General features: G+C 56.0%; 1 protein-coding gene across 1 annotated transcript; it reads right to left on the bottom strand.

The window, feature by feature from the left end:
- Positions 1-996: 996 nt before the first annotated feature.
- On the bottom strand, positions 997-23,530 carry COL6A1 (collagen type VI alpha 1 chain). The gene is made up of 34 exons (XM_013201974.3): positions 23,279-23,530; positions 22,436-22,565; positions 21,324-21,524; positions 20,888-21,047; positions 20,568-20,690; positions 20,456-20,476; positions 20,280-20,300; positions 20,144-20,188; positions 19,830-19,883; positions 18,781-18,825; positions 18,657-18,683; positions 18,289-18,315; positions 18,142-18,186; positions 17,887-17,940; positions 17,229-17,291; positions 16,618-16,680; positions 16,413-16,502; positions 16,230-16,292; positions 14,960-15,022; positions 11,749-11,811; positions 11,165-11,227; positions 10,316-10,366; positions 10,196-10,231; positions 9,663-9,725; positions 9,087-9,152; positions 8,396-8,431; positions 7,732-7,768; positions 7,241-7,249; positions 6,245-6,378; positions 5,229-5,338; positions 4,763-4,946; positions 4,376-4,550; positions 3,825-3,854; positions 997-3,050 (listed from the first exon to the last, which is right to left on the bottom strand). The coding sequence occupies exons 1-34, from the start codon at positions 23,382-23,384 to the stop codon at positions 2,440-2,442; spliced, it is 3,069 nt and encodes a 1,022-aa protein (XP_013057428.2). The 5' UTR covers positions 23,385-23,530; the 3' UTR covers positions 997-2,439.
- Between the last annotated feature and the right edge of the window lie 1,436 nt (positions 23,531-24,966).

Genomic DNA, 24,966 nt, shown 5'->3' with positions numbered 1-24,966 from the left:
TTCTGCTACAATAGCAGCCTTTATTAGTGCAGACGTGAAGGCTTTTTTCCTAGTGTTCTGGGGAGAGGACGGCAGGACATCTGATACAAACGCCTCCGGAGAGAGGGCACCACGCGAAATGCAGCCACACTTGGAGGCTTCCCAGAGGTGCTCCTCAGAGTTTCCAGCTGTGTCCAAGGTGTTCCCAGCGCTGCCAGGGACCCTGCACACATCAGCCGAGGTGCTTGGCCAAAAGAGGGCATGGCTGAGAGGAGAACGTGAGACAAGGGAGGGAGCAAGGCAGAGCCTCTCTGCTGCAAAAACATGACATGAATGCAGCCCGGTGCCTGGGGAGTGAGTGGCTTTGGGTGCATGTGAAATGAAAGGTCACAATGAGCCCCCCGGACATACAGCTGTCCCCAAGACAGGCACATTTTAGAGCTGTTTTTGGCTGTAAAACAAATGTGTAGGGAGCACCAAGGCTGGTAAAGCTGGATGAGAGGTTCAATACCTTCACCACAAGCCCTGTCTGTCGAGCAGAGTCCCCACCTGCCTGGAAAATGAGGCACTAAGAATAGACCTCAAACATAAGGAGAAAGTAAACACGGATTACTTTTTCACCTGATGGTCTCCATCTCTGCACCAGTGAAGGATGGTCTGCTGGAAAACAGCACCAAACTGTGCAGTTTAGGAACAGGCTGTGAGACGTCACAGAGCACATTGCAACCAGAAGAAGAATAAGCATTTCCCTTCTTTTCAGAGCTCAGTACTTTTCTATACCATTTTCAAATGTACTAATCCATAGATTAAAATAAATCACAGGATTTCCCAAATCCATAGCACTCAATAATATCCAGATTTGCGAAGTAAAAGCAATTTTCTCTTTTGTCTTGTATAATTTCATCTGAGAAGTTCTGCTGAAGTCCTCCCAGATCGCAGCAGCCCCTATTTCACTGAGTGGCTTTAAAACCATTCAGGAGCTTCTGAAATTCAAGACAGACAAGCTTCCAACAAGACTGTGGAAAACAATTTATTTGACAAATTTCTGAAGTGGACAATTTTAGTAAAACACAGGCATAAAATAAAAGTAACTTGTACAATGGATTTCTGGATACAAAATAAAGAGTTTGGGATGTCAATACCTGGCAATCACTGTTGCTTTCTCAGAAGCGCATGAATTCATAGCAAGAGCACCAACAGAAGCACTGAACAAAATCTCACCCAGCCAAACCACATCTTCAGTGCGGTCGTGGAAACAACTGTGTAAACACCAAGGGCCCACATCACCCATGTAGTGATAGCACCTTTGTCAGTATATCTGTAGGGTGTGATTCAAAGCCCTGGCAGATAACGGCAGCCTTTCCCTTGACTTGGCTGGGCTGTGGAGTAGGCCCTAATTCAATATATAGTACAGCTAGTGGGCTTCCCTAGGGCCTAAGTGTCTAACTCCTAGATGGTCCTACAGAAACAGTATACCCACAGGGAGCTCGCTGGGAATTAGACAGCTTGGCACTTTTGAAAAATAAAAATAAAAATCCCACTAACTGGGCTCAGAGAGATTTTCCAGCATGGAGTTTGGACCATAACGCAAGTCATCAGGTTACTTATGAGGTTCCTGGTTTCGCTGTAGGACCATGAAACTGGTTAGTGAAGGAGCGCGGTTCTGTAGCTTCTTCGTGGGTCCCCCCTCCCCAGTGGCTGCTGTGCACCTTTCTCTCAGCCGGTGCGCAGGTCCCTGCTCTGGATGGGACTGTCAGCGCTGAGGTGGGCTCCACCACTCATCTCCAGCCCATCCCTGGGGGGTCTGTGTCCCATCCCGTGGCACAGGAGGTGCTTGGAGATGCTTCCAACACCGCCTAGTGCGCGGGTGGCTCAGGTAACAAAGTCCAGCCCTTCCCACCCACCGGGGAGATGTGAATCACGCTTGCCAGCTGGGACAACGATCCCCTCTCAAAGCCTGCTGAAGTGCTGAAGCACGGCCTTGGGTTAGGACCATTGTGAGCTGGGCAAGCACTCAGCTGACATATGAATGAAAGAGGCAAATGAAGAAAAAACCCTGTATCTAAAAAGGGCATAATCAACCTTGCAAGACCAAGCAAGTCCTTAGTGGTGCAACATTCCTCATCCTGGTTCTTTTTTGGCAAAAAACAGTGGGATGAGGTTGCTTTTGGTGGGGCTTATTGCTAGGTGTACTGGTGTTTGCCGGCTGCAGGGAGCAAGGCATGGGCAGTCACAGGGCAGGGAGGCAGCTTGAGGCTAAGAGGAAGAAGTGCAGATGAAGAAGCAGGTGGAGAAGGAAGGGGACTGTGCACAGACAGGCTGTGGCACGACAGCTATCTGTATAGACATGAGTTCCTCAGGTCGGTCAAGAATACTGTTAATTTTTTTGCTCTTGTTGTTTTTCATATTTAGGTGAGAGAGAAGCAGGCACGGTCCTGGTAGAAACTCGCGCGCAGCTGCTCAGTTAACAGCTATCTTCCTGGAGACAGTTTGGTAGAAGACGCCACGCAGCAGGGAGGTGTAGTCGGGCACACGGAACAGGTGGCGCTCCCCGTAGGCAACGTCATAGTCTGCGCTCTTCCCTGTGACCAGGACGCGGATGTTGGGCTCGTTGACTTGGCTGCCCACGGCCAGCACGTAGATCTCGATACCAGCCCGCTGAACCTCCTGCACAGTCCTCTCGATGGCCCTTGCGGTGATCCCCTGAGAGTTGCCGTCAGAAAACACCAGCACCTTCTTCTTTGCCCCAGGACGGGAGGAGCGCTGGTACAGCCCCATGATGTACTCCAGAGCAGCGTTGACGTCTGTGGCATCGTTCATGAACTCCATGTTGTCGATGGCTTTGGCAATGACCGTGTAGTTACGCTGAAACGGGACTTCGACCTTCTGCTGGTTTTTCCCGCTGTACTGGACCACCGCGACGCGCACAGAGTCTTCGGCCGGCTTGCTGGCCTCCAGGAACCGCTCCGCCAGCCGCTTCACGAAATTCTTGGTGGTCTCAAAGTTCTTGCTCCCCACGCTGGTGGAGCTGTCCACCAGCAGCATGATGTCCGCCAGGTTGGTGAAGGTGACTGCATGGGGACAGACCCAGGGTTTGTTACGCTGCTCTTCTCCTCCCACCTCTTCCCGTGGGAAGCCGGTGTAGTCACCAGCTGTCTCACACGCTTCCTGCTTTGCTAGACTTAGGAAATCCCCAGCCTGTGGGGATTTGCTGCCTTGGTTTCCCCTACCCCAATGCTGTCCTACACTTGGCCTTTTACCCCTTCATTCTTTCTTTTATTTGGTTTATGGCAGGCTGCATTCCCAGGTACTTATCTGGCTTAGATAATCTAGTGACTCTTGTTATTTAATTCAGCGGATGTTTTCCTTGACTTACACTGTCCCTTCTTGGAGAACCATGTCATCTACTGAGGCTGGCCTGTTTCCATGATGAGTCTAATGATTGTATATGCTTCTGACTTTGAGATGTATCTGTCTACATTCCTCCCTTTTCAACCACCTTTCCCAAATATCCTGCCACGGTGCTGATTTTCCTGTGTGCTCCTCCCGCCGTATCACAATAGATCTCATTACTTCCCTCATCTAAAGCTTGCAAGGTCTAAATCTGGCACGGGCTCCTGTCCAGGCCTGAGGCACCAGAGAAACCATTGTCCAGGCTTTTCTCACCCCTGTGCCCCAGGTGTTTGGGCCGGGGTGTCCACGAGGGACGCTCTGCGTGCCTGGCAATGTCTGCTCCTGCAGCAGAGCCCAGACTCTGCGTCCCTATGCACACCAGCTGCCAATTCCCACACCACAGCACCCACGAGCCCTTTGTGTGCTTTATGGCATGAAGAGCAGGTACTCACTTGGGCAGGTGTAGTCCGGACATTTCTTCTCTGTTAAGAAAATTAAAAAGAGTAATGTTAGCAGCTCACCTAGGAAAATTGCTTCTTCTGTAGCTCAGCTTCCCACAGAGCACGAGTAAGGAAAAATGCTCACCTCAGTTGCAGCCACATTGTGCAAGGAGTTGTGCAAAGCTTATGTGTGCACCAGAGAGTGCAGAGGTGTGTGCTTGAAAAATGCTGTGGACAGAGATGTCCCGCAGCGGGTGAGGACTTGGATATGGCTGCGAAGTGTTCTGAGACATGAGACATCCTTGCTGCTCATTAACTAAACCTTGAATATCATTCTCTTCCCTCAATGCCTGAGCACAACTTGAGAGCATGACCAGGGGACAGCAGGGAGGTCAGCTTTCATCCCTCACTCTTTGGCTTCCACAACCCTCACTATGGTCATTATTGTCTCCAGCCAGAGGCCTACTGCTTCTGCAGCTTTCTAGGAGCTGAGGAGCAAGACAACAGCCTGGGGCCATGGCATCCCGCACACCCAGCTGCCCCCACAAGGGGTTTTCACCCACCTCGACAGACATACGAGGTGATGTTCTGCAAGAAGGAGTCATCTAGGAGCTCGGCGTAGTTGTCCCTCTGAATGGACAGTCCTTGTCTTCTAGGCATGCCTAAACAAGCGATGTCGTTCAGTTGATCTGGGTTCGGGTTGTTCCGGAAAATGTCGCCTATCCCAAGGGAAACCACCTGCGGGAAAGTTAGAGTCTATCACTGGCGCCTAATGCATCCATAATCCTGAATGCCCATCACTGCATGAGACAGCTTGTAGTGACACGTGTCCTCCCTGCCCTGTCTTGGGTAGCAAAGGCGTGAAGACCCCCAGGGAGCCTCCGCTACTCTGATGCACAGCCACTGTGTGGGTGTTCCCCGCCAGCCCCGCCATGCCACTGTGCCCTTACCGGGGTGACCTCGCACAGAGAGGTCAGTGGGGTACGGTCCCGTAGCGTGTCCGAGCGTCCATCCGTGATGACGATGGCCACGTTGTTGTTGGAGGTGAACCTCCGCAGCAGGTTCTCCTTGCTGAACTGCAGGGCTTCTCCCGTGTGGGTGCCCCCAGCTATCCATTTCAGGTTCTTAACTGCCCTGCAAGCACAGACACCAGTGAGCCTGCCATCGCACCCCATGGATATCACAGGGACAGCTGGGAACACGCATATCGCTGACACACCGGCATGCTTGCAAGGCAGGGCAAAATCCTGCCTGCATGGGGCTTTGGGCAGGTAACTGGCAAGCTCCTTGGCCTCAGCACAACCTACAAAGCCACCATCCACTACAACATGCAGCATCCTTGCATTTGCAGGTGGTGCTGGCCTGGAGATGGAGGATGGGACATGAGCACAGTGTGCCAAGACCCTACAGACTCACTGTTTGAGTGCCCCGATGTTGTCTATGTTGGCATCCCCCATGGCCACCAGCTCCTGCGTGTTGTTGTGGCTGTACTGCACAACGCCCACTCGGGACTCCCCGGGCTCAAACTGTTGGAGAGAAACAGAAGCTACTTAGGGCCAGGTACCTCCAGGGGCCCTGGAGGGCTCAGAAACCTGCTGATAGTTTCATGCTCAATGTCCTCACGGTGGGCACTGCTGCTGCTCCTCAGGTGCACTACTTATTCCAGACAGGAGCCCCTACAGAAGCAGATGCAGGTGGGGCCCAGTGAAACAAGACCCAAAACCAAGTTTCCCATCTCAGTGGTCTCAACACAAGCCACTGGCTATGCTGGCTGGCTAGGAATAGATTTTTTTTTTTTTTGTAACAAAAACAAACAAACAAACAAACAAACAAAAACAAGCAGACATGCTTTTTTTCTTAAATAGTAGTTTTTTCTGCCCAGTGCTAATGTTTCAGGCTTTTTACTGGTTCTTTACCAGCCAGAGACCCGTGTGCACCCAAAGACATGTCCGAGAGCAGGTCATCATGTATTTACAGCCCATGTGCTATGGATCACTCTTTTGGGCTGCAAAGATACCTTTTACTAATGTACTTAACTGGCAACCTTAATTGAAACCTGGGGGCAGGCAAGGCTGCCTGGGGGCTACAACACCTCGTGTGTGATCTACTCCAGCCACCTGAAATGCTCATCAGAACAAGGAAGAGACCAAGAAACTGATTGATTGGGCAAACAGTGAGCTGTCTGTTCCAGGGCACAGAGGAATAATTGATAGTTACCACAGAGTCTTGCTGCCCAGAGAGGGTGAAACACATGTATTTTGGGACAACAAATTCTGCGAACTCTTCCTACAAATCTGGGAGGAATCGAGACCCACCCTGGTTATGCGCTTGAAGCTGAGCCTTGTGGAGGCTCTTGTGGAGTGGAGGCATCTCCCTGTTTTTCCAAGTACAGTGAAAAATAAATGTATCCTAGCACTCGGAGGAAATCTCACCTTCACGCGCTCATCCTTGCTTAGGCGGTCAATGACTTTGATGATGAAATCCTTGGCAATCTGGAAATTCTGCAGGCCAATGCTCTCTGAGCTATCCAACACAAAGAGGAGGTCGACGGGACCGCACGTGCACTCTGCAGCAAAGCACAGGCATGGAAAGGCTTGTGGTTCCTCTCTGAGCTGCTCTCAGAGCAGCATGCTTTGCAAGGGGGCATGCCCAAGCAAGAAGCTGATGTCTGCTGTTAGTCCTGAGTGGACCCACCAAAGCCCAGTGCAAAATTAAGTGGCAAAATAGCTGCATAGGAGCTTTGAGAGTCAGTTCACTAGTTTTTCCATCTACTTTTTCTCAGCACCGGTTGTAAGACACGTAACATTGCCAAGCTGTGAGTACCCATAAAAGGCCCAGTAACTATTTCCAAAACCCGTTTCCTCAGAAGCCTCCTCACTCCTTCCACTTGCCCAGCCCAGGAGGACAGAGGTGACAGTGGTGAGCTGGAGGAGGCTGACTCAGCTTGCTTTCCCCTCTTGCCTGTGGCTGAAGGACATCACGCACCCTGGAACCTTGCTTCAAGCTTTTGGCTTGCAAACCCTACCCATCCAGACAGTATCATGGAAAAAAAAAAAAAAAAAAAAAGGCACATTTCTCTGCAGACCAGTGTGGGATTTGGGAGAAAGCAACAGAGCTGGATCCACACCATGCCCTGAACTGACTTCCCTCCCCACTGCAGAAAGGGTGGAGAACATCTGCCTACAGCCTTGCTGGCACAGGGCACCTCCACAACCGTTTTCCACGGCTGTAGGACCAGCCACAGCAGCCTTTGGAGGGGGGCTTACTGCCTTCCCCTGCCTCCCTCCCTCTCAGTCCTCCTGGGCTCCCACCATCCCTCCACAGCACAAGGGGAAAAGAAAGGGGAAAAGGCAAGGGAAAGGGAGAGGAGGAAGCAAGGAGAAGCGCTAGCAAACATTTGCGGAACAACTTTGCCAAGTAACACTCACCACAGCAAGCTAGAGGAGAAGGGAGAGAAAGAGAGACCATTAAAATGTTGCAGATGAAGATTTTTCATACGCTAATGCAGACTGCAGGTCTGTGTTTCTGCAACACAGATTATCCAGGCTCCTGCTCGTTCACAGAGGTTTCCCTCCTGTTTGGCATGCCCAGATCTGTCTCCTGTTCCAGGTCATGATGCCTGACCCAAAACACTGCACAAGGCAGAGCTGTTTCTGCACACACAACTGTATTCTTACTTAAATAAAGAAATCCTGGAGGGACTGAGTAAATTGTTAGAGTGTAGAGCTCACATCCAGTCCCCTAAGCACCCTGTGCTCTTCCAGCACTTTGTTACTGGCCGAGGGCTGGGACCCCCCTGCGGCAAGTCCCTGCTGCAGCTCCCCCATGGCAGGACATGGGGGCCTTGGGGTGCTTGGGTGCCACCCCTCACCCAGCGAGGAGCCAAGCAGGACAGGGGAAGCAGCACAGGGATACTCACAGCACATCTTCATGATGATGTCCAAGATTTCACATTCCTGAAAACAGAGATGAAGAAACTCTTTGTGTATCGGCAGAGGCAGCTGCCTGGCCCCCAAGTGCTGCTGCCCACTGCCCCTGCTGTTGCTGTGTGCCTTCAAAGCAGATCCTGATCTGGGAACTAGTGATGTGCAAGTGGGGCTGCTCCCCTTGGAGCAGACAAGGGCTAGGCTTTGCCAGCAGTGAAGTGCACCCATTACACTGCCCTTGCAGAAGAAGTTGCATGGAAAGTCCCAGCTCACCACCCAGCTTGCTGGACCTTTCCTCCATCTGTGGTGGTTGCTCTTGTTATGAGCTTACCACAAGGTGGGGAGACCTGAGTCCTGGTGACACCATGGTCAGAGCATGTCCTTGCTCGGTGGGCAAACGTCATGGCACTCATCAAAGCAAAGAGGAATGGCCAAACTGGGAATAATACCAGTCTTCCCACTTCTGTGAGAGCTGAAGTTTTCACACTGCAGAGGGGACTCACTGGTGATGGAAAGGAGGAAATCTGGCCAGTGAGCCTCACTAGGACAGTGACAGGGGCAGACACCACCTTGCCTGGGAGCACAAGGCTCCCCAGCAGCGGTCTCCAGAAGCACAGACCCAGCAAGCAAGCAGTGCCCTGATTCTGTCCCACTTACATCTGGTCCTGGAGGTCCCACAGGTCCGGGCGGTCCCTGTCAAACAGAAGAGCTGAGTTAGAGCATTTACAAGAGCAGGCAGTCCTATCTTCATCAAGAGCTCACAATATCTTGACAAGCAATGCAGGGGCTGGAAAAGTTGCTTGGCTTCCCAGATCCTGGACTTTGAGCAGGTACATCTGCTTGCTCACAGAGAAGGCGACCTGCCTCCAAGTGTGCTGCAGGCAGTGAGCACACACACTGTGTGTCTGCTGAGCTCTGCATTGCCCCCACAGCACCCAGCTGATGGGTGCCTTTTGCTTTGGAGCTGCCTCTCCTGTAGCCTTCAGGCCAACACAAGCAAGCAGCGACTTAACACGGCCTGAAATGCTCTCGCGTTCAGGGTGGCCACTCTGAAACTTCGCAGTCTGGTGCCTCGCCCTCACCGATCTTGGCTGCCTGAGAATGCTTTGTTCACGATAAGCACAAACAGCTATGCTTTTTGCCCCTGTTTGGGATAAGCATGAAAGCCTGCAGAAGGGACTCTGCTCCATTCAGTGGAGCAATCACCTTCTGCTGATTTCAGAGACCCATGCACAGGTTTTCCAGATGCTTTGCCCTGTTGTGAGCAGGGCCAGGCACAGCAAGTCTCCTACGGTCACATATATATGCTGTGCTGGTCAGTGCAAGCCCTTCCAGGATCCTTACTTACCGGGGGGCCTTCAGGACCCCTGTGGCCTTTCGCTCCTTTGCTGCCCCTGGGGCCAGGGGTTAGGTTCTGGATTTAAAACAGAAAAAAAAATCACAAATCCATGTGTCACAGTGAGGTCCAGCACCTTCCCCTTCCAGATGCCTGCTGAACCCTACTTAGTAATATTACCATGAAAAGGTTAACTGAGAATGCTGTGCCCAACCAAGCAAGCAAGTTAGGACTTGCTGGGACAAGGGAGGGCTGGGACAGGCACTAGGAAAATCTCTCTCCATGGGGGACAACGGTGCAGCAGAAAGCAAACATCAGTGCTATCTGGAAGCATACAACACCAGTGCAGCTGACAGCTGCCTCAGCCTAACAGACCTGGAGGTTTGGTAGCAATAGGCTGTAGGATGCAGAGTGAACATCTAGGAGAGCTCCACTTGCCATCAGATACTGCGCAGCAGCAAAGGGCGCATGCAGTCTTACAAAACGTGATGGGCTCTTGCCTACAGGCAAGGTAGCTCTAGACCCAGCCTCAAACTCCTACACCGTGCTCACATAGAAAAATCATACAGCTTTATAAAGGTTACTCACATCGTTGCCGGGGTCTCCAGCTTCCCCTTCATCACCTTTAGGACCGACATAGCCTTTTGTTCCCTGAAAAATAACAGAGAAGAAGCTCCTGTATGGAAAGCAGTTAGTGAGATTGGTGCAGGGACCTTGTGAGAGCTGGCTTGGGGAGGAGGCAGAGAGCTATCTGTAGGCTCCCTAGCATCAAATTTCAGTGTTATTAAATGAGAGACCTCCTTAGGTGGCTTTCACTGTCATAGCTGCTGTCATAGCTACTTCCAACCCCAGATGCTGCCTTTGGGGCTACGTCTGAGAGCACTCTACCCCGGCTGCTGTCCTTGGGTGTTATGACCAGTGCACCAAGGCAGGACACTTCCACAGGAAGCATCCACTGCAGGGATAGATGGGCATAAGATAAACAGGGTTCTGGGTGAGCAGGCTGCTTCAGGGGGCCCATTTCACCATGCAGCAGGCGTAGAGGCTCTACAAGCCAAACTATCACCAGAAGACACTGGCCAGGGTGATCTCTGTTAGGTGCAGGAGGAAGCAACACTTACATTAATGCCAGGGTCCCCTCTGTCTCCTTGCTGCCCCTGGGAATGAATAAAAGGAAGTATGTTAGGTCAGGCAAGCAGAAATAATGGTATTGTGGTTTCAAAGCAGCACATAAAACTCACAGGGGCGCCTGGGAATCCGATCGTGCCGTTACCAGGAGGGCCATCCTCTCCCTGCGAAGGAAGAGAGGAATAGGTGAGACAATGTAAAATGGCAAAACCACCACACAAGCAGACCCCTTGGATAGCACAGCAGAAGGATCCTGCCCTCTTTGGGCAGCCAGTCACCACTGCAAAGTGTTTGTGCAAAAAATATGTGATGGGTGGGTTGGATGCTGGTGCAGGCAGGTAGGCAGGACATCCTGCCTGTGTGACCTGCAAGCCACTGAGGGGAAGCGGTGTCCCTCTTTGCTCTTCTTGCAGAGTTGTATCTAGAAATACCAATTTGTTTCATGTTAAATCCAGCCCAATACTGTTCTTCCTACCTCTTTCTCTGGGGCAGAAACCAGTTTTGCTGCGGTTCCACTTCCCATCTACACACCCAGAGAGCACTTCAGCAGGGGTAGGAGGAACTGGGACACGAACTGCCAGTACATCTCTTGAAGACTAAATCTAGTTCTTTAATTTAAAGGAAAAAGGAGAAGAGCGAGCTGGGTCAGGGAGAAAGGGAGGCCCCAGAAGCTCTGGGGGTGACACTGTGCCTCTCAGAGATCAGGGATACGATCACAGGCTGGGAACACTGGGCAGTACGAGGGCCACTGCTGGAAAGTACATCCCGAGTCACAGCTCCTTGAGCTTGTAGATGTGCATCACATGTGTTCAAAGGAAGTTGCTTGCAACTTTTCCCAACACATCTTAGCTGTGTATGAGTGCTATTTCTTTCCTCTCTGACCCGGACCATGCTGTGTGCAACCAGCCAGTTCTAGACCTTTTCCATGTTGCATGCAGTCACCACAAACAAACACCACTCACCCTTTCTCCCATCAGGCCAGGATCTCCAGGCAGCCCAGGTGCTCCAGGCAATCCCTTTGGGCCCTGGAAGGAGCAAAAGGATCAGTCAAGCGCTGTTCACCATCCCTTGGGCTGGGAAGATGATGCTTTCTGAGGCAACCTGCTACCACTGTCTTCCTGTGGTGCTATGGTCCCTTGCTTCCCACCTGAGACCAGCTCTGGGAACACAGCTGGGAGGTGGGAAGGAGCCCTCTTCATTCAAGCACAGCAGGCATGGGCTGCCCAAGCCCATCACAGGAGATGTTTTGCACCCCTAGCTTCTGCCAGAGGAAGGGCAAACTGTAAGGTGAAGCCACGACACTTGTATTGCAGCCATACCATCCCCCTGGAATGTCCTCTGGCAGGTGAGGAAAAAAGTGGTCACAGCCTTATAGACCCACCAAAAAATGCCTTGAGGTGTCTGACAGGAAGCTAGCACCTAGCTTTTTACCCACAAAGGGTTCCTAAGACCGGTGGGAGCTGGGGACAGCCCTAACGGGCAGCATCTCCTGCTTTTCCCTTAATTCCCTCCTCCCGAGAAGATGCCACGATGAAGCAACACTGACCTCATTGCCGCGGGGGCCGTCGTCTCCCCTGTAGCCCTTGGGTCCTGGTGGTCCAGGTTCACCCTAGGAGAACACAAAGAGCTCTCACCACAAGGCTTTGCCCTTGGCATTGCCCATGCTGGGAAGGGCTGGTCTTCTCATTTCGAAGTGTGGTGGGTGAGAGCTGCCACCCCCTGCCTCGCACTCCTCGGGGGTCCCCTCCGCGGAGGAGAAAGGCTCTGTTGGTGGGGGTCAGCATGGTGCGGAGGTACTGCAGGAGGGAGGCCTGGCGGGGAGGAGGCTGGGGGAGGCAGGCTGGTACTTCCCAGCAGTGGGCTGCTCGGTGGCATCGCGTTGGTGTCCCTTGGGCAGAGAACGACCCTTGGTGGGTCACATCACCCTGAAGGTGTCACGGACATTCCTCTGTGGGGGCCCTGCCTATGCCTTGGACTTGCCTGATGGCGGCCAGGCTGACGGAGGCCCTTTCATGGCTGTGGGGAGCTTCTGTCCTCAGCAGGCTGCAGAGCCGTGGCAGCATCTGCTGGAGCAGAGCAAAGCTGTCACTCTGCCACACCCATACAGGCGCTGGCCCCTCTGTCCACCGGCTGCAGGGCTGGCCAGAGACATCCAGAGACAAGAGGCATGAGGAAAGAAGGCAGGGAGATAATTTTTTTTTTTGCCTTTAAGATCTCCAAAAGATGTCCAGGGAGGCCCCTCACTTTCTGCTCAGTGCCAGCAGCGCTTTGCATGGTTTGCTTGCCAGGAGATTGGCGACGATGGCAGGTCACGGCTGGGTAACAATGCAGCTCCGAGTGCCCGAGCAAGGCAGCCCCGTGCGGAGCTGGTGTGTGGCCAGTCCATGGCTGGTGGAGGCAGAAGAGATGATCTCTACTGCTAAGGTTTTTGGGGAGCAGGACGCTATCTTTGCATGTTGCTCAGTGCAGCCCAGCTTTGCAGCCGCTGTCTCTCACCACCCAGAAGCTGAAGAAGCACAAGTCCCGTCCAGCTGCCCCTCCTGCTCCTCTTCACACACCATTCTTCCAAGGAACAGCACGCAGAGGACTTCAAAATTACGTAGTGCAGTGCAGAGCACAAGGCTGCCTAAAGGCATGTGACCCTTTTATCTGCACAAAAGCCCCAAAAGGGGAAAGCTGGGAGGGAGGGGTGGGAGCTCATGACCATTCACATCAGCCAAAGCTGGATCCCGGACAAACTTGGCTCACATTGGCTGTAGGTGGCCTGTGTAGCAAACAAGTCCAAACCCCTTGCAGCCCTGTAGGGCTTTGTGAAGACATAGGATTTGGGGTTGGGAAGTCGTTAACAGCTCCCTGATCGCTTTCCTTGTGGGTGCAACAAGAACTGCAGGAGGAATGGGCACCACAACCAGGAGGAGGTGGACCACCAAACCTGCCCAGAAGGTCAGGGACGAGAGCACGGACCTTTAGCATCTCTCAGACAGAAGGGGGGTGAAACAGGGCCCACAGGTTAGTGGGAACCCTTTCTCCTTGCCAAGCGAAATGCTCTCCTTAGAGAGAGCCAGAGCTTGCAGATAACATGGCTTGAAAAACACTCGCGTTTGCCAAAGTCCTTCCCTTGCCCAAGCCCAATTACACATTCATTTTTAATTTGGCCAAGCAAAAACATTTTTTCCTTGGTTTATGGAAAAAAACATCTTTGCTTTGCAACTGTTTTTGAAATCTTGAAATCTCCCTGGAGTGAGAGGGGTGCTGGGGCGGCCGCAGTTCTGGGGAAGGCACCCGATCTGCTGCTGTGGCTCTGAGAGGCGTGCGGCTGGAGTTCGGTGCTCTGGGGAGAGGAGGCCGGGTGACAGCCTCCTTCCTCTCTTCCCTGCCAGTGACGGTGGGCTGGAGGCAGGATCTTGCCCAGCCTGGTGCCCCAGCATGCTCTCATCGCTTCGACCCCCGGGCTTGTATCACATCTCTGCCTGAACTCTGTTTTCTTCTGCCTCAAACTGGGAGTGAGCCTCCCTCCTCAAGGCAAGCAGCTCTGGCCCTTCCTCCTCCGCTGGTGCCAACCTGCAGCACCAGCCCATTGCACGCACACACCCAGCAGCTGCCTTCCAGCCAGCAGCACCTCCCACCTCAGCATCCAGTGAGCTGGGTGCTGCCAGACACTCCTTGGTTGTGGAAGAACTTAGCTCAGCTGAGGACAGAAGGATCTGGGCAATTCTGGGTGAGTTCAGTGCTCTTCACGAGCACAAGGCAGGCTTGAGGGCAGCTCTGCTGTGGGGTGGTCCATGCTGGGGACAGCATGAACCCAACAGCAGCTCCTTGGCAGCAGTCCCATGCTACAGATCTCCTTCAGGGCTCTTCAACAGTTGGTCAACCACCTTTGTCCACACGCTGGTCTTCGTGCTTCGCTTGGGGCTCCAACAGAGTGGGAACATTTATCTCAATACTTCCCTATCTCTTGAGCTCCATTGAAACTGTAATGATGTAGGAGGGAAGTTGTCCCATGAAGCCCAATCCAAGGGTTTTATCAAAGCATGCTTGCTCAGGTGGGAAGACCATGCTAGGTATTGCAAACGGTGCTATCTCCGAGGAGAGTTAGCCAAAGGAGTTGACTGGGAGCTGAGTAGGACTCTGGGAGGAAGGAGCCTTTAACTGTGCAACGGGCAGAAGCCCTTCTTAGGCTGGAGGTAGCCAGCTCTGCTCTGCAGAAAGCCAGTGGGTTCTTGGGGTGCACAAGGACAAGTGGACCCCAGAGCAGGAGGGTTGGACATCACAGTGAGCAGACTTGAGGAGCAACTGGCTTTGGAACAGACCGCCTGCAGATGTGAAGGGTGCCAGTGACACTGCGAAGGCCCCGCCAGGCTGTCCTTGCTCACATGCGATGCCTTATCAACTCGCATGACCAAGGCAAACAGCGTCTGGCCCCAGGCCTGAATATTTGGTGCGCTGCTGCAGCTCACACTTGCCAGTTTCCAAATCTGTCTGTCAGATGTGTTGACATCTGTTTCCACAGAACTGGGAAATGACCTAGAGGTTTCTCTGTCCGGAGCCTAGCAGCCAAGTCTCCATTTTCTAGCTCTGTTCATGTCCTGGGTTCTCTTAAGAGATTCTGGCCCCTCTGCACTGGCTTTGCTGCCTGGCCTGGAAGGTGCCGAGACCTTGCCCCAAGATGCTGTGGCACCAGTTAAGCCCAGTCTGCAGCCTCCTTGCTCCCCCATGCACTCCCACAGGGGATCCAGAAGGCTAATCCAGAGCCTTACCTGGTCACCGGGTGGTCCGAGGGGTCCTTCCCGACCTTGGTCACCGGGTGGCCCAGACTCTCCCTGAAAACACACAGGGAGGGCATGAGAAACGGAGAGGGGCATGCGTAGGGTGTGACGGGTCCTGCACACAGTGGGCAGCAGTGCAAAACCTGACCGTGGGTGTTTTTGCAGCATGTGCTGCAAGACAAGCATCTTTGTGCAAGGCACTGCTCTGCCTGCAGCCCTGCTGGGAAGGGAGGTGTTCAGAAACTTCCCGTGAAGGTCACACCTGACTTAAAACATTGAGGAAAGTGGCTGGACGCTTGGCAACCCAAAGCTCTCGTTTGCAGGCTAGAAGCTCCCATATGCCTAAGCCAAACAGTAAATACAAAATAACTTCCAAAGGGCCCTGGATGCTGGTGGAGAAGTTTCTGGCAAGGTTCCTGAACCTCGTGCTTGAACTAAGACTTGGAATACAGCAGCCCACCGTCTGCTGAACCATTTAACTCCAGGACACTGGCGTGCCTTCATCTCCCACGCACATCTGCCCCGCACGGTGATGCTGCCGTGGTTCCCTAAGCAGAAGCAGGGAAGGGGAGGCTTCCAGCTCCTGGTTTCTTTGGCTTCATGCAGCCCCACCCCACCCAGCCCCATCCCCTTTCTCCCCAGCAGTGCTGGGGCAGGGCTGGCCGCCTGCCTAGATGCTGCTCCTGGATGTCCCGGCCCTGCTGCCCCACGCAGTGGTGGCATGCTGGCACCTCCGACATTTGCCACGTGTTTTTTCATCTGTCCTGCCCCACTGAGGGCTCCTGCTCATCCTTCCCACACTCATGTTGGGTGACTCAGCCCCAGCAGGCACAACAAATACTTTCCTAGTGACTCCCCCCCGGCTGGCACAGCACTCACCCCTGGCAGGGGTGTCCTGTCCTCACCTTGGTACCCTGCCTGCCACTGTGCCCCCCTTGCTGAGTCCCCGGTGCCTGCACAGCCCCACCACACCCCGAGGAGGACACTTGCTGCTTTGCTCTCCACCAGCTGCTCCATGCCTGCTCTTGGCTCTCTGGTCACGCTCTGGGTTTTGGCTGCTTGCTGCTCAGCCACCAGCATGAAGGGACAATTGCTGGGGATGGCATCAGGTCCCCACCAGTCTGGCAGGTGCATGCACCAAGCTTGTCCACTGGCCCACAGGCTGGCCAAGGCAGCCACTGGCCACCTATTTCAGCCCTGGCTGCCCAACGTGCCCCCGTCTGCATGCAGATGCCCACAGCTATCCCCCGAGAGCAGTTACCGGCTCTCCTCGTGGACCACGGTCTCCCGGCGAGCCTGGGGGGCCTCTTTCTCCATTGCTGCCCTGCAAGGAGATGGTGGGAACACAGGTTCAGGACCCACTCCTGGTCCTGCAAACCCCACCTTCATCGCCCGCCCCAGCCCTCCTCCTCCTCTGTGGGTCCCAGCCCCTGCCCGTGCTCACCCGCTCTCCAGGAGGACCATCCACGCCCAGGGAGCCTTCGTCCCCCGTCTCCCCTGTGGGTCCAGGCTCACCCCTGTTGCCAGGAGCACCCTGCACGAGCAAGTAAGACAAATCAGTAGGTTTTGGAGCAAAGCCCTGCGTGCCAGCAGAGCCTTGGGCAAGCTCAGCTCTGGGGCTGATTGTGGAGTGGGGACCTCGCACCGACCTTCTCTCCAGGGCTGCCGGGGATCCCCTGCCGGCCAGGCTTTCCGTCTTCCCCGGGCTCCCCCTTCACAAGGACACAACAAGACAGGGTGGACAAGGACACATCAGTACCAGCGGGTGGGTTTCGGCCCCATGCTGAGGAGGCTTGAGCCCCCCTTTCCTCCACAGCTCACGGAGGGCCCCAACCCCAGCAGGTCCCTCCGTGCCCCCCCTCCAGGTGTGAGCCACCATTTCAGAGCAGCCCCCCAGCATTTTCAGGCTGCTTGTGGCAGGCTCGCAGGCACCTGCAGGAGCAGCCTGGAGTGTGCCATGCACAGCTCATGTCTTGCCAGCCTGGCCTCACTGAGGGCGAGGGGCAGCATCCTCCAGCAGGGCCTCACCCCCAAGCAGCACGAGGAGGCCAGTGATGGGTCCGTCACCGACTCTCTTGGCTAAACCTGGGCATCTGCCTCTCCTGGACAACCCCATGGGTTTTTCCCCGTCTCCAGAAAGAGACAGGGACTTCTTCTTCTTCTTGAAGGTGGGAGTCTGCCCAGCACCGCTCCTCCCGCGCCTGGCTGGGCACACCAAGGGCAGCCCCATGGCCCTCCTGGCTGGGTACCACGGGCTCACCTTTCCTCCCTTGGGTCCGTAAGCACCGGGATCACCCTTTGGTCCGGGTGGGCCTTGAGTTCCCTGTTGAAAACAAAGAGCAGCGTCACTGAAAACTAATCCAGCAGCACTACCTGCAGGAAATGGCATGGAGAGAGCATCCTGGCTGCTTGGCCCCCAGTCCCTCAGTGGGGAGGGTGGGATGGACGGGTGCTTGCCATGACATGGGGGTGGCACAGCACTCCGACACTGCGGTGCTGCGTGCATCAGACAGTGGCTGCTTTGGGGAAATGCTGCAGAACTGAGGGCGTTTCTGAGGAAATGGCAGAAAAGGTAGTTGCTGGACCACGATACTGATGCCACTGTGGATGTGCCATCCTGGGAGCAGAGAGAGCGTGGAAATGAGCAGGCAGATGTGAAAGAACACAACTGCAGAGCAATGGTGTCCAGCACCCTCCAAAACATCCGCGATTTTCTGCTTGTCTGGGCACAGCAGCCTAAAGTTGCTTGCTGCTTTGGCACCCAGCTCTTCACGCCTGGCAGCCTCCAGCGCGCGGTGCGCAGCTCCCCGGGCAGCACAGGGAACGAGGGCAGCGTCCAGCAGAGCACAGGGATGGCCGCACACGCGGAGGTGCACTTCCAAGTATTTCCAAGCAAGGGGCACCCACGGGGTACATACATCAAATCCGGGCGAGCCTTTGCAGCCAGGTAGCCCGGGGTATCCAGCTTCTCCCTGTGGGACAGACAAAGCAAGTGCTGTTGTGAGTGGTGCCTGCAGAATGCCCCTGAGCATCCCGGGCAGGGACACCCCTGCAGGGGATGAGCCCCAGATGGGGAACTGCCTTCATTCCTGGCCCCCACAGTGGTTTTGGGAGGTGTCTGGGCAAAACCCAGGGTCCTCAGGATGAGCAAGGGGCCCCGAGGGGAGGTTTACCTTCATGCCGTCGATGCCGTCGATCCCACGCTTGCCCTTCTCACCCTAAAATGCAGACAAGAAACCATGAAGAAATGATTTGCAAAGACCCTTCCTCCACCCCACCCCAAGCATTAACGGGGAAGAATAAGCGGTGCAAAATCTGACCTTGGCTCCTTTGGCTCCTCTTGATCCCTGCAAAAGGAAGGAGAGAGGTCAGGCCCCACGTGGAGCAGACCCGTCCCCTCACCACGCTGCCATCCCCATGCCGGCTCAGTCCCAGGTGTGGGTGTTCCTACACCCCTGCACACCACCGGTGCCCCCGTTGTGCCCGACAGTGCACAAGGCATGGTGCTTGCCTGCTCCCCGCAGTCACATCAGCCTCAAACTGGTTGTCTTGGCTGGATGCTGGTGCTTCCAGGGAGGATGGATGCACAGACCTGGGCGCGTACCCAGCCCCGATGCCAGGCAGCCCCAGTGCGCAGCCAGACAAGGAGGGGGGCACCAAGCCCCCCCCATGTCCTTGCTGCACTCACCTTTTCTCCTCGACTTCCTTTGTCACCCTAGTGATGAAAGAAGGGAGGAAAAAGAGAGGATGAAGACACCGGCAGCACGTGGCCCATCCAGAAGCCATGCCTGCCACCCTGCAGTTCCACGTACCTTCATTCCTTGGTAGCCAACAGGTCCCATGTCCCCTGGCCTGCCCTGGAGGACAGAAGCACGGCGTTACGGAGGCAGAGGCTGGCATGAGCCATCAGCAAGGGGGCCGGTCCCCCTGGGCTCTCCATCCACTGCCAGATCCACCTTGTCCCACACACACTTGCCAACATTTAAAACAAGGTTTTGTAACACCTCTTGGCAAGACCCCCCTTATGGGACGTGCTTCTCGGCCCCAGAGGCCATGCTGCCCCCTCCTCCAGCCCTCTCCCCTGAACTCCTCCTCCTTTGTCTGTTCTGGTGGCATGGGATGCCTACAGGGGTGAAGGGGACCTGCTGGCACCTCCAGCATCCCCAGCCCTTACCGAGGTGAAAACAGGGTGCTTGGGGCCATGTCATTTGGGATGAAGGTGAAGGGCAGAAAATCCTTGGGAAAGGAAAAAATGTGTGCAAGCCATGAGGTTTCCAAACCAGGCATGCACATGCTGAGTAACTGCACACTCATGTGTGTGGGAGAAACACATCTCCCAAAATAAACGTACCTAGTAAAAAAGGGAGGAGGAGGAAAATAGTTTCCTTATGCTATTAGCTTCTTATTTACTGGAGGTTTCCCCGTAACACTGCGGTGCTTGTGTTGTCAGAGGACACAGGAGGGAGCCCGGGGTACACCCCGTGAGTCAGAGAGGTGTCCTGCAGGAGGGGCAGCTGCTTTGGGTGAGGAACAAGGAAGCCTTGTAGTACCAGAGGAGAAGAGGCTGCCCCGTGCTGTCCACAACACTGCCCACTGGGAGCCCTGGCCGATGCAAGGGGATGGCTCTGTGTCGCCATCTCCCCGGGGACAGCTGGCTGGGACCCCACTGTGGCAACGGGGTGGTGCCAGAGTATGGGCCAGTGACCTGTGGGGATGGTGTGGGGATAGGGAGTGCAAAGCTGGGGGCTGGCATCGGGTGCAGGTCCCCATCACCCTGCCAGTGAGGATGTGCCTGAGAGCTCTGTCTGAAAGTCAATAAAAAGCCCCTGAGCAGAGCCACCAAGTCCGGTCCTTTACTTACGGGCTCTCCAGCCTCTCCTTTCGGACCGGGAAGACCTGGCTTGCCTCTTTCTCCCTGAAATACAGGACAGAAATAAAGTTAGCTGATCAAAGCGAGCTGATCCTCCCCAGGAATGAAACAGGACTGCAAGGAGAGCAGGGGGGCAGTAGCAGCAATTCCCCGTGGATGCGGGGAGCAGAGGACCGAGGCCACGTGGGACAGCGGTTTCCACCGCCTTGCCCAGAGGGGCCGAGGGCAGGGCTGGCGCGTGTCCCGCCGGTCCCCGAGCATCCCCACGGAGCCCGTCCCTCTGCAGCTGGGGGCTGATCCCTCACCTCATAGCCTGGATCGCCGGGAAGTCCGGGGGGCCCTCGGGGAGGCTGCGGGAGAGATTCACGGGTTAGACCAAGCCACTGAGGCACAGCGTGGGGGCACGGGGGAAGGGATGGAGGCCTCAAAAGCCTGACTCACCTGGCACTCGAAGGAACAGCACTGCCCAAGGGAAGGAGAAAACAGAGTCAGTGGCAGCGCCAGCGCTGTGCTCAGCTCGGGGGGAGCCCCGAGGCTGGGCAGAGCGGTGCCACCAAGCCCCCATGTGCCTGGGGGTGGCTGTAGGGGATGGGCACAGGACACTGGGGAACACTCACCGACTGCTCCATGTTGGCTTTCTGCAAGGCAAAAAGTGAAGAGAGGGGGGTTGTGAAGGAGGAGAGGGCCCAAGCTGGGGGCAGGCTGGGCAGGGGGACAGGCGGTACTCACAATCATGTCGATGATGTTGTTGATGGTCTCCTCCACGTCGAGATCCCGGGTTGGTTTCAGGCTGGTGGCGGTGAAGTTGCGGCGGTAGGCATGGTCCGTGGCGATGATGTTGAGCCGCTGGTCCTAGAGGTGGGGGGCAGAGCAAGACCTGTGGGCACTCCTGTAGGATGTACCCAGGGGACATGCTGGGGACAGGTGTCCACTGGCCACCCTGGGGATCTGCATCAGCCCTCCAGCCCTCTGTCTGTCCCCAGCCTGGGAAGCTCCAGACCCCATTCCCAGGACAGCTGTGGGGAGCATCCCTGCTATGTGGTCCCTACCAGGTGGTTGGGAGAGATGGCGACGGAGAACACTTTGATCCCCAAATGTTTGGCTTCATTGGCAGCATCATCCAGGCCGCCACAGGGCTCCTTGTACCCCTCCAAGGGGTGTCCATCCGTCACCACAATCAGGTATTTATTCTCCTTGAGATGGGAGCCTCTGCAAAGGTTTAAACACTGGGTTCAGTGCTGCAAAGGTTTAACAGATTTGGCTGGAGTGCCCTGGCCAGTGCCCCAGCTTGAGGCCAGGCATGCCTTGTCCCAGCGCAGCCAGCTCGATAGCAACCTGCCACCCCAGCACCTGCTTTGTGCCCAGGTAACCTCCTCCCCGTGCTGGGGACAGCTCCACACGATGCACGGGGACGTCCCAGCCACCACCCACCACGGTGCCACCGCTGGGACCACCCCACCCTTGGCCCCGGCCCCACCGCCGTACCCGATGAGCAGCCGCTCGATGCCCTGCTTTATGGCGCAGTCGGTGTGGGTGCCCTTCCCGATGTAGCTGATGGCCGACACGCTGTCCTTCAGCTCGGCCCTGCCACTGGGCATGGCCGTGAGGTCCTTGATGAGCACCACGGAGTCGCTGTAGTGCAGCGCCCCGGCGTTCCACACCAGGAAGCGGTCGCAGCGAAAGTACCTGCATGGGGACATGGGGACATGGGGACACCGGGACACGCGTCTTCAGCCATCTTCTCCCTGCCCATGAGGACCTGTCCCCAAACCTCCTGAGCATCGCTGTCCCCTCCATCCCAGCCCACCACACTGCACCCCAAGCCCACCACACTGCGCAGGTGGCGGATGCCTGGTGTCACCGTGAGCAGGTTGGTGGCTCGCAGGGAGATGCCCCTGCAGTGAGCGGGGAGCAGCGAGGTGGGCACAGAGATGTTGGGGGTCGTGGGAAGCCCCATCCATCAGTCTGTGTGCTCACAAGGGGGCTCAGGACAAAGCCAAGCTCCTTGTTTAGGAGCCAGGCTGCATCGATGGGGGCCTGGTGGGATGTCCACAAGCATGAGGCTCCTGTTCACGTGGTGCTGACATGGGGCGGCCCATCCTGACACCCTGCTGCTCTGGGGTTGGTGCACCCCCAGGTGCCCTCACCCTGGGGAAACCAGGGTTAGATTGAGGGTTGGTGGCTGTGAGGGTGTGGGCTGGGAGCAGCCTGGTAGGTGAGGACTCAGAGAAAGGGCTGGGCAGAGGGGTGGAGACAGGGAACCCCACAGGGAGCCCCCAAAACTGTGTTCAGCGCCTGGGGGATGCAAAGAGGTTGCAAGGGGGCTTGCTCTGCAGGTGCCAGGTTTAGCACGGTGGGTGCCCTATGACCACACAAGCTCCCACATTGTCCTGGCTCTGAGCATCGCTCTGGGCCTGCAAAATAACCCGATGGTGGGGCTGGGGCTGGAGCCGAGCCCGCTGCCCTGGGGTGTCCCTTCCTTCCGCAGCCCTGCTCTCTTCCTGCTCCCTCTGCAGCACTTGCAGCATCCCCATCCCCCTCCGCTTGGCACAGCCCTGAGAGCCCACTCGGAAGCAGCGGCAGGAGCTGCTGGGTACCTCTCCGTCAGCTTGTCGATGAACCGGTTGGTGAAGTCTTTCACTTGTGCCACGAGGTCCCCGAAGGGCTTCACCCTTAGGGCAACGCTCTCAGAGGTGTCCAGGACGAAGAACAGGTCCACAGGGCAGTCTGGGGGCAGGCAGAGCGGTGTGGCTTGCATTGCCCCCCCCCCCCACCCCCATGCCCCAGCTGCCCCCCGGCACACCCGCAGGACGTGCTCTGGGAGGACAGCGTAGCCGTGCTAACCCCACGCGAGACACATGAGCATGCATGTATGGGTAGGATCATTCTTTCTCAGCATTTCTGCTTTGGCATTAATGGTGAGCTGGATTGCATCTGAGCACGTATCCGGAAAACGTCAGTTTGTGCATTCTTTTCTCCCCATTTGCATTCAAACTTGCAATACCAGGATTAGTTGTAAAGTAACAAGCGGCAGTAACAAGTATTTATAAACAAACAAACACGCAAACAAGCAAGACCTCACAGCAACTACCACAACGAGAAATTAATGCTTTTCCAACACGTCCCGGCACAAATATCATTGCAGAGGAGAGCAAAGCTAAAAACGAGCCTCAGCAGCTGGTGCCCGGCCCCACGTCCTGCACGAAGCTGAACCGCCTCCGTCTGCCCCGAGCCCCCCTCCCCGACAGCACCCGGCTGAGGAGAACCAGCCCAAAATGAAGGCTACAAGCGGGCACGCCTGGCGGATGCTCTCCTGGCACATGCTGCCCTGCGCTGTGAGCGTGACTCTTCCCAAAAACTGCCGGCCGTGGGGAAGCTGGTGGCCCCCACACGTCTCCGCTGCCCCAGGGGGAGCACCCGGGACTTTGGCCCCCCCTTACCTTGAGCCCTGTGGAGCCGGGAGGAGATGTCTTGAGCCCAGGAGCCCCCCCGGAGGAGGCAGGCGTGCAGCAGCAGCAGGGCGAGGACGAAGTCGTGCAGCCTCATCTTGCTGGATTCAGATTCCCATCGAGCTGGGGCGAGGGGGAGGCAAAGAAAGGGAAGGAGCCGCCAGCAGCCAGGAGAGGCCGGGCTCCAGAGGTGGTTTCAGCGCTTGGGTCCCGGCGAAGGAAGAGCAAGAGGGAGGGCAAGTGCGAGGAGGAGACTCCGGCAGCCGGAGGAGGGACCAGCGGCTGCCAGCAGTGACTCAGAAGCGAGCAGACATTTCTCCTTGTCCCTCTTTGGGCTTGCTGCACCTCAGAGCGCTCCCCAGCTGCCAAAGCTGGGGGTCCTCGGTGCCCACCAGCAACCCCCTGCTAAGGAGGGAACCCACTGTGGGGCATGCCTGGGGAGGTGGGCACAGCAGGGGCACCAGGCTTGGTTTTGGAAAAACACTTTCTTCTGTGGCTGTCAGGGCTTTCAGGTCATCCCGGTCAGTACCCCAAGGGGTGAGATGAGAGCCCCGTGCATGGACTGGGAATGACACCCCCCCCCACCCCCTGGTGTACTCTGCTGATGGGGGCTGAAGCCCTTAGGGGTGCCTGGTGGTGGACATCCTCTGGGCACACTGCTCCCCTGGATGACGGATTTGGGTGCCTGGTGGGGGGGGCTGGGGACCCACAGCAGCAGTAGGACCCCTGGCCCTCACAGACCCCCCTCTCTCCATGCCCGGCATGGGGTTGAGCCCCACGCTGCTCAGCCCAGCCCTGCCTCGGTGCTCTCACCACTGCTGCAGGAGCTGCTGCTGCCAAACCCTCGTCACAGAGGTGTTAATTGCCACAGGGGAGAGAGACAGGTGAAGCGCTGCGGGGCTTATCTTGCTATGGCTGTAACCTGCTCCCACAGGGCACTTGCACCCCTCCATGGTACGGCAGGGGACCAAGGGCTGTCATTAAATAGCAAATTAAGAGGTTATCCAGGCTAAGGGGGCTCCTTGCCTTTGGAAGGTGGACAGAAACCCAGAGAGAGGGGCATAATTTGGGCCAGAGCACCTTGTGGAAGTGCTCAGGAACAGGAAGGCTCCACGAAAGGGTCATCAGCACAAACCCAGCCTGCACCACTGATCTGTGCACAAAGGACTTTCAGAAGGCACTGTTTGCGCTCCTGCTTACACGTCTGGGTTGTGCTTCTTCCCCTGTGCAGCCTTTCCAGAGGAGCTCCTGCGCACGCTGGAGGTAACTCCCCAGGATCCTCTGCCAGTGTGTTCAGGACAGCCCTCTTCCTTCTGCTCCACCACGTGGAGATCCACTCTGGGACCCTGGCCTTCCCCTGAGCGTCACCTCATCCATCCTCCTCAAGCATCATCCAGCCCCTTCCCTCTCCCCCCACGGGCTGACTGCGCAAGGCTCCGTGCAGCTGCAGCCCATCACACCCTGGCCCCCGCTGGGGGACGCGGGGGGGGCCCTGCCCAACGTCCCAAATGCATCCCCTCTTTTCTAGGTCCGCAGTGCTAAAGCAGGGATAATGGCCAGGGGGGTCCCTGGGGTATCAAGTGGCTGTTTCCTTGGAAAACTTCGGGCTAATTTTTCAGGAATCCAGCTGATGGCTGGGCAGCAGCTTGCAAGCTGACTCAAGGCGTGTTGCAATCATT

This window comes from Anser cygnoides, chromosome 6, assembly GCF_040182565.1.
Source record: "Anser cygnoides isolate HZ-2024a breed goose chromosome 6, Taihu_goose_T2T_genome, whole genome shotgun sequence".
Classification (NCBI taxonomy): domain Eukaryota; kingdom Metazoa; phylum Chordata; class Aves; order Anseriformes; family Anatidae; genus Anser; species Anser cygnoides.
This window is presented reverse-complemented; position numbering and strand designations above follow the sequence as displayed.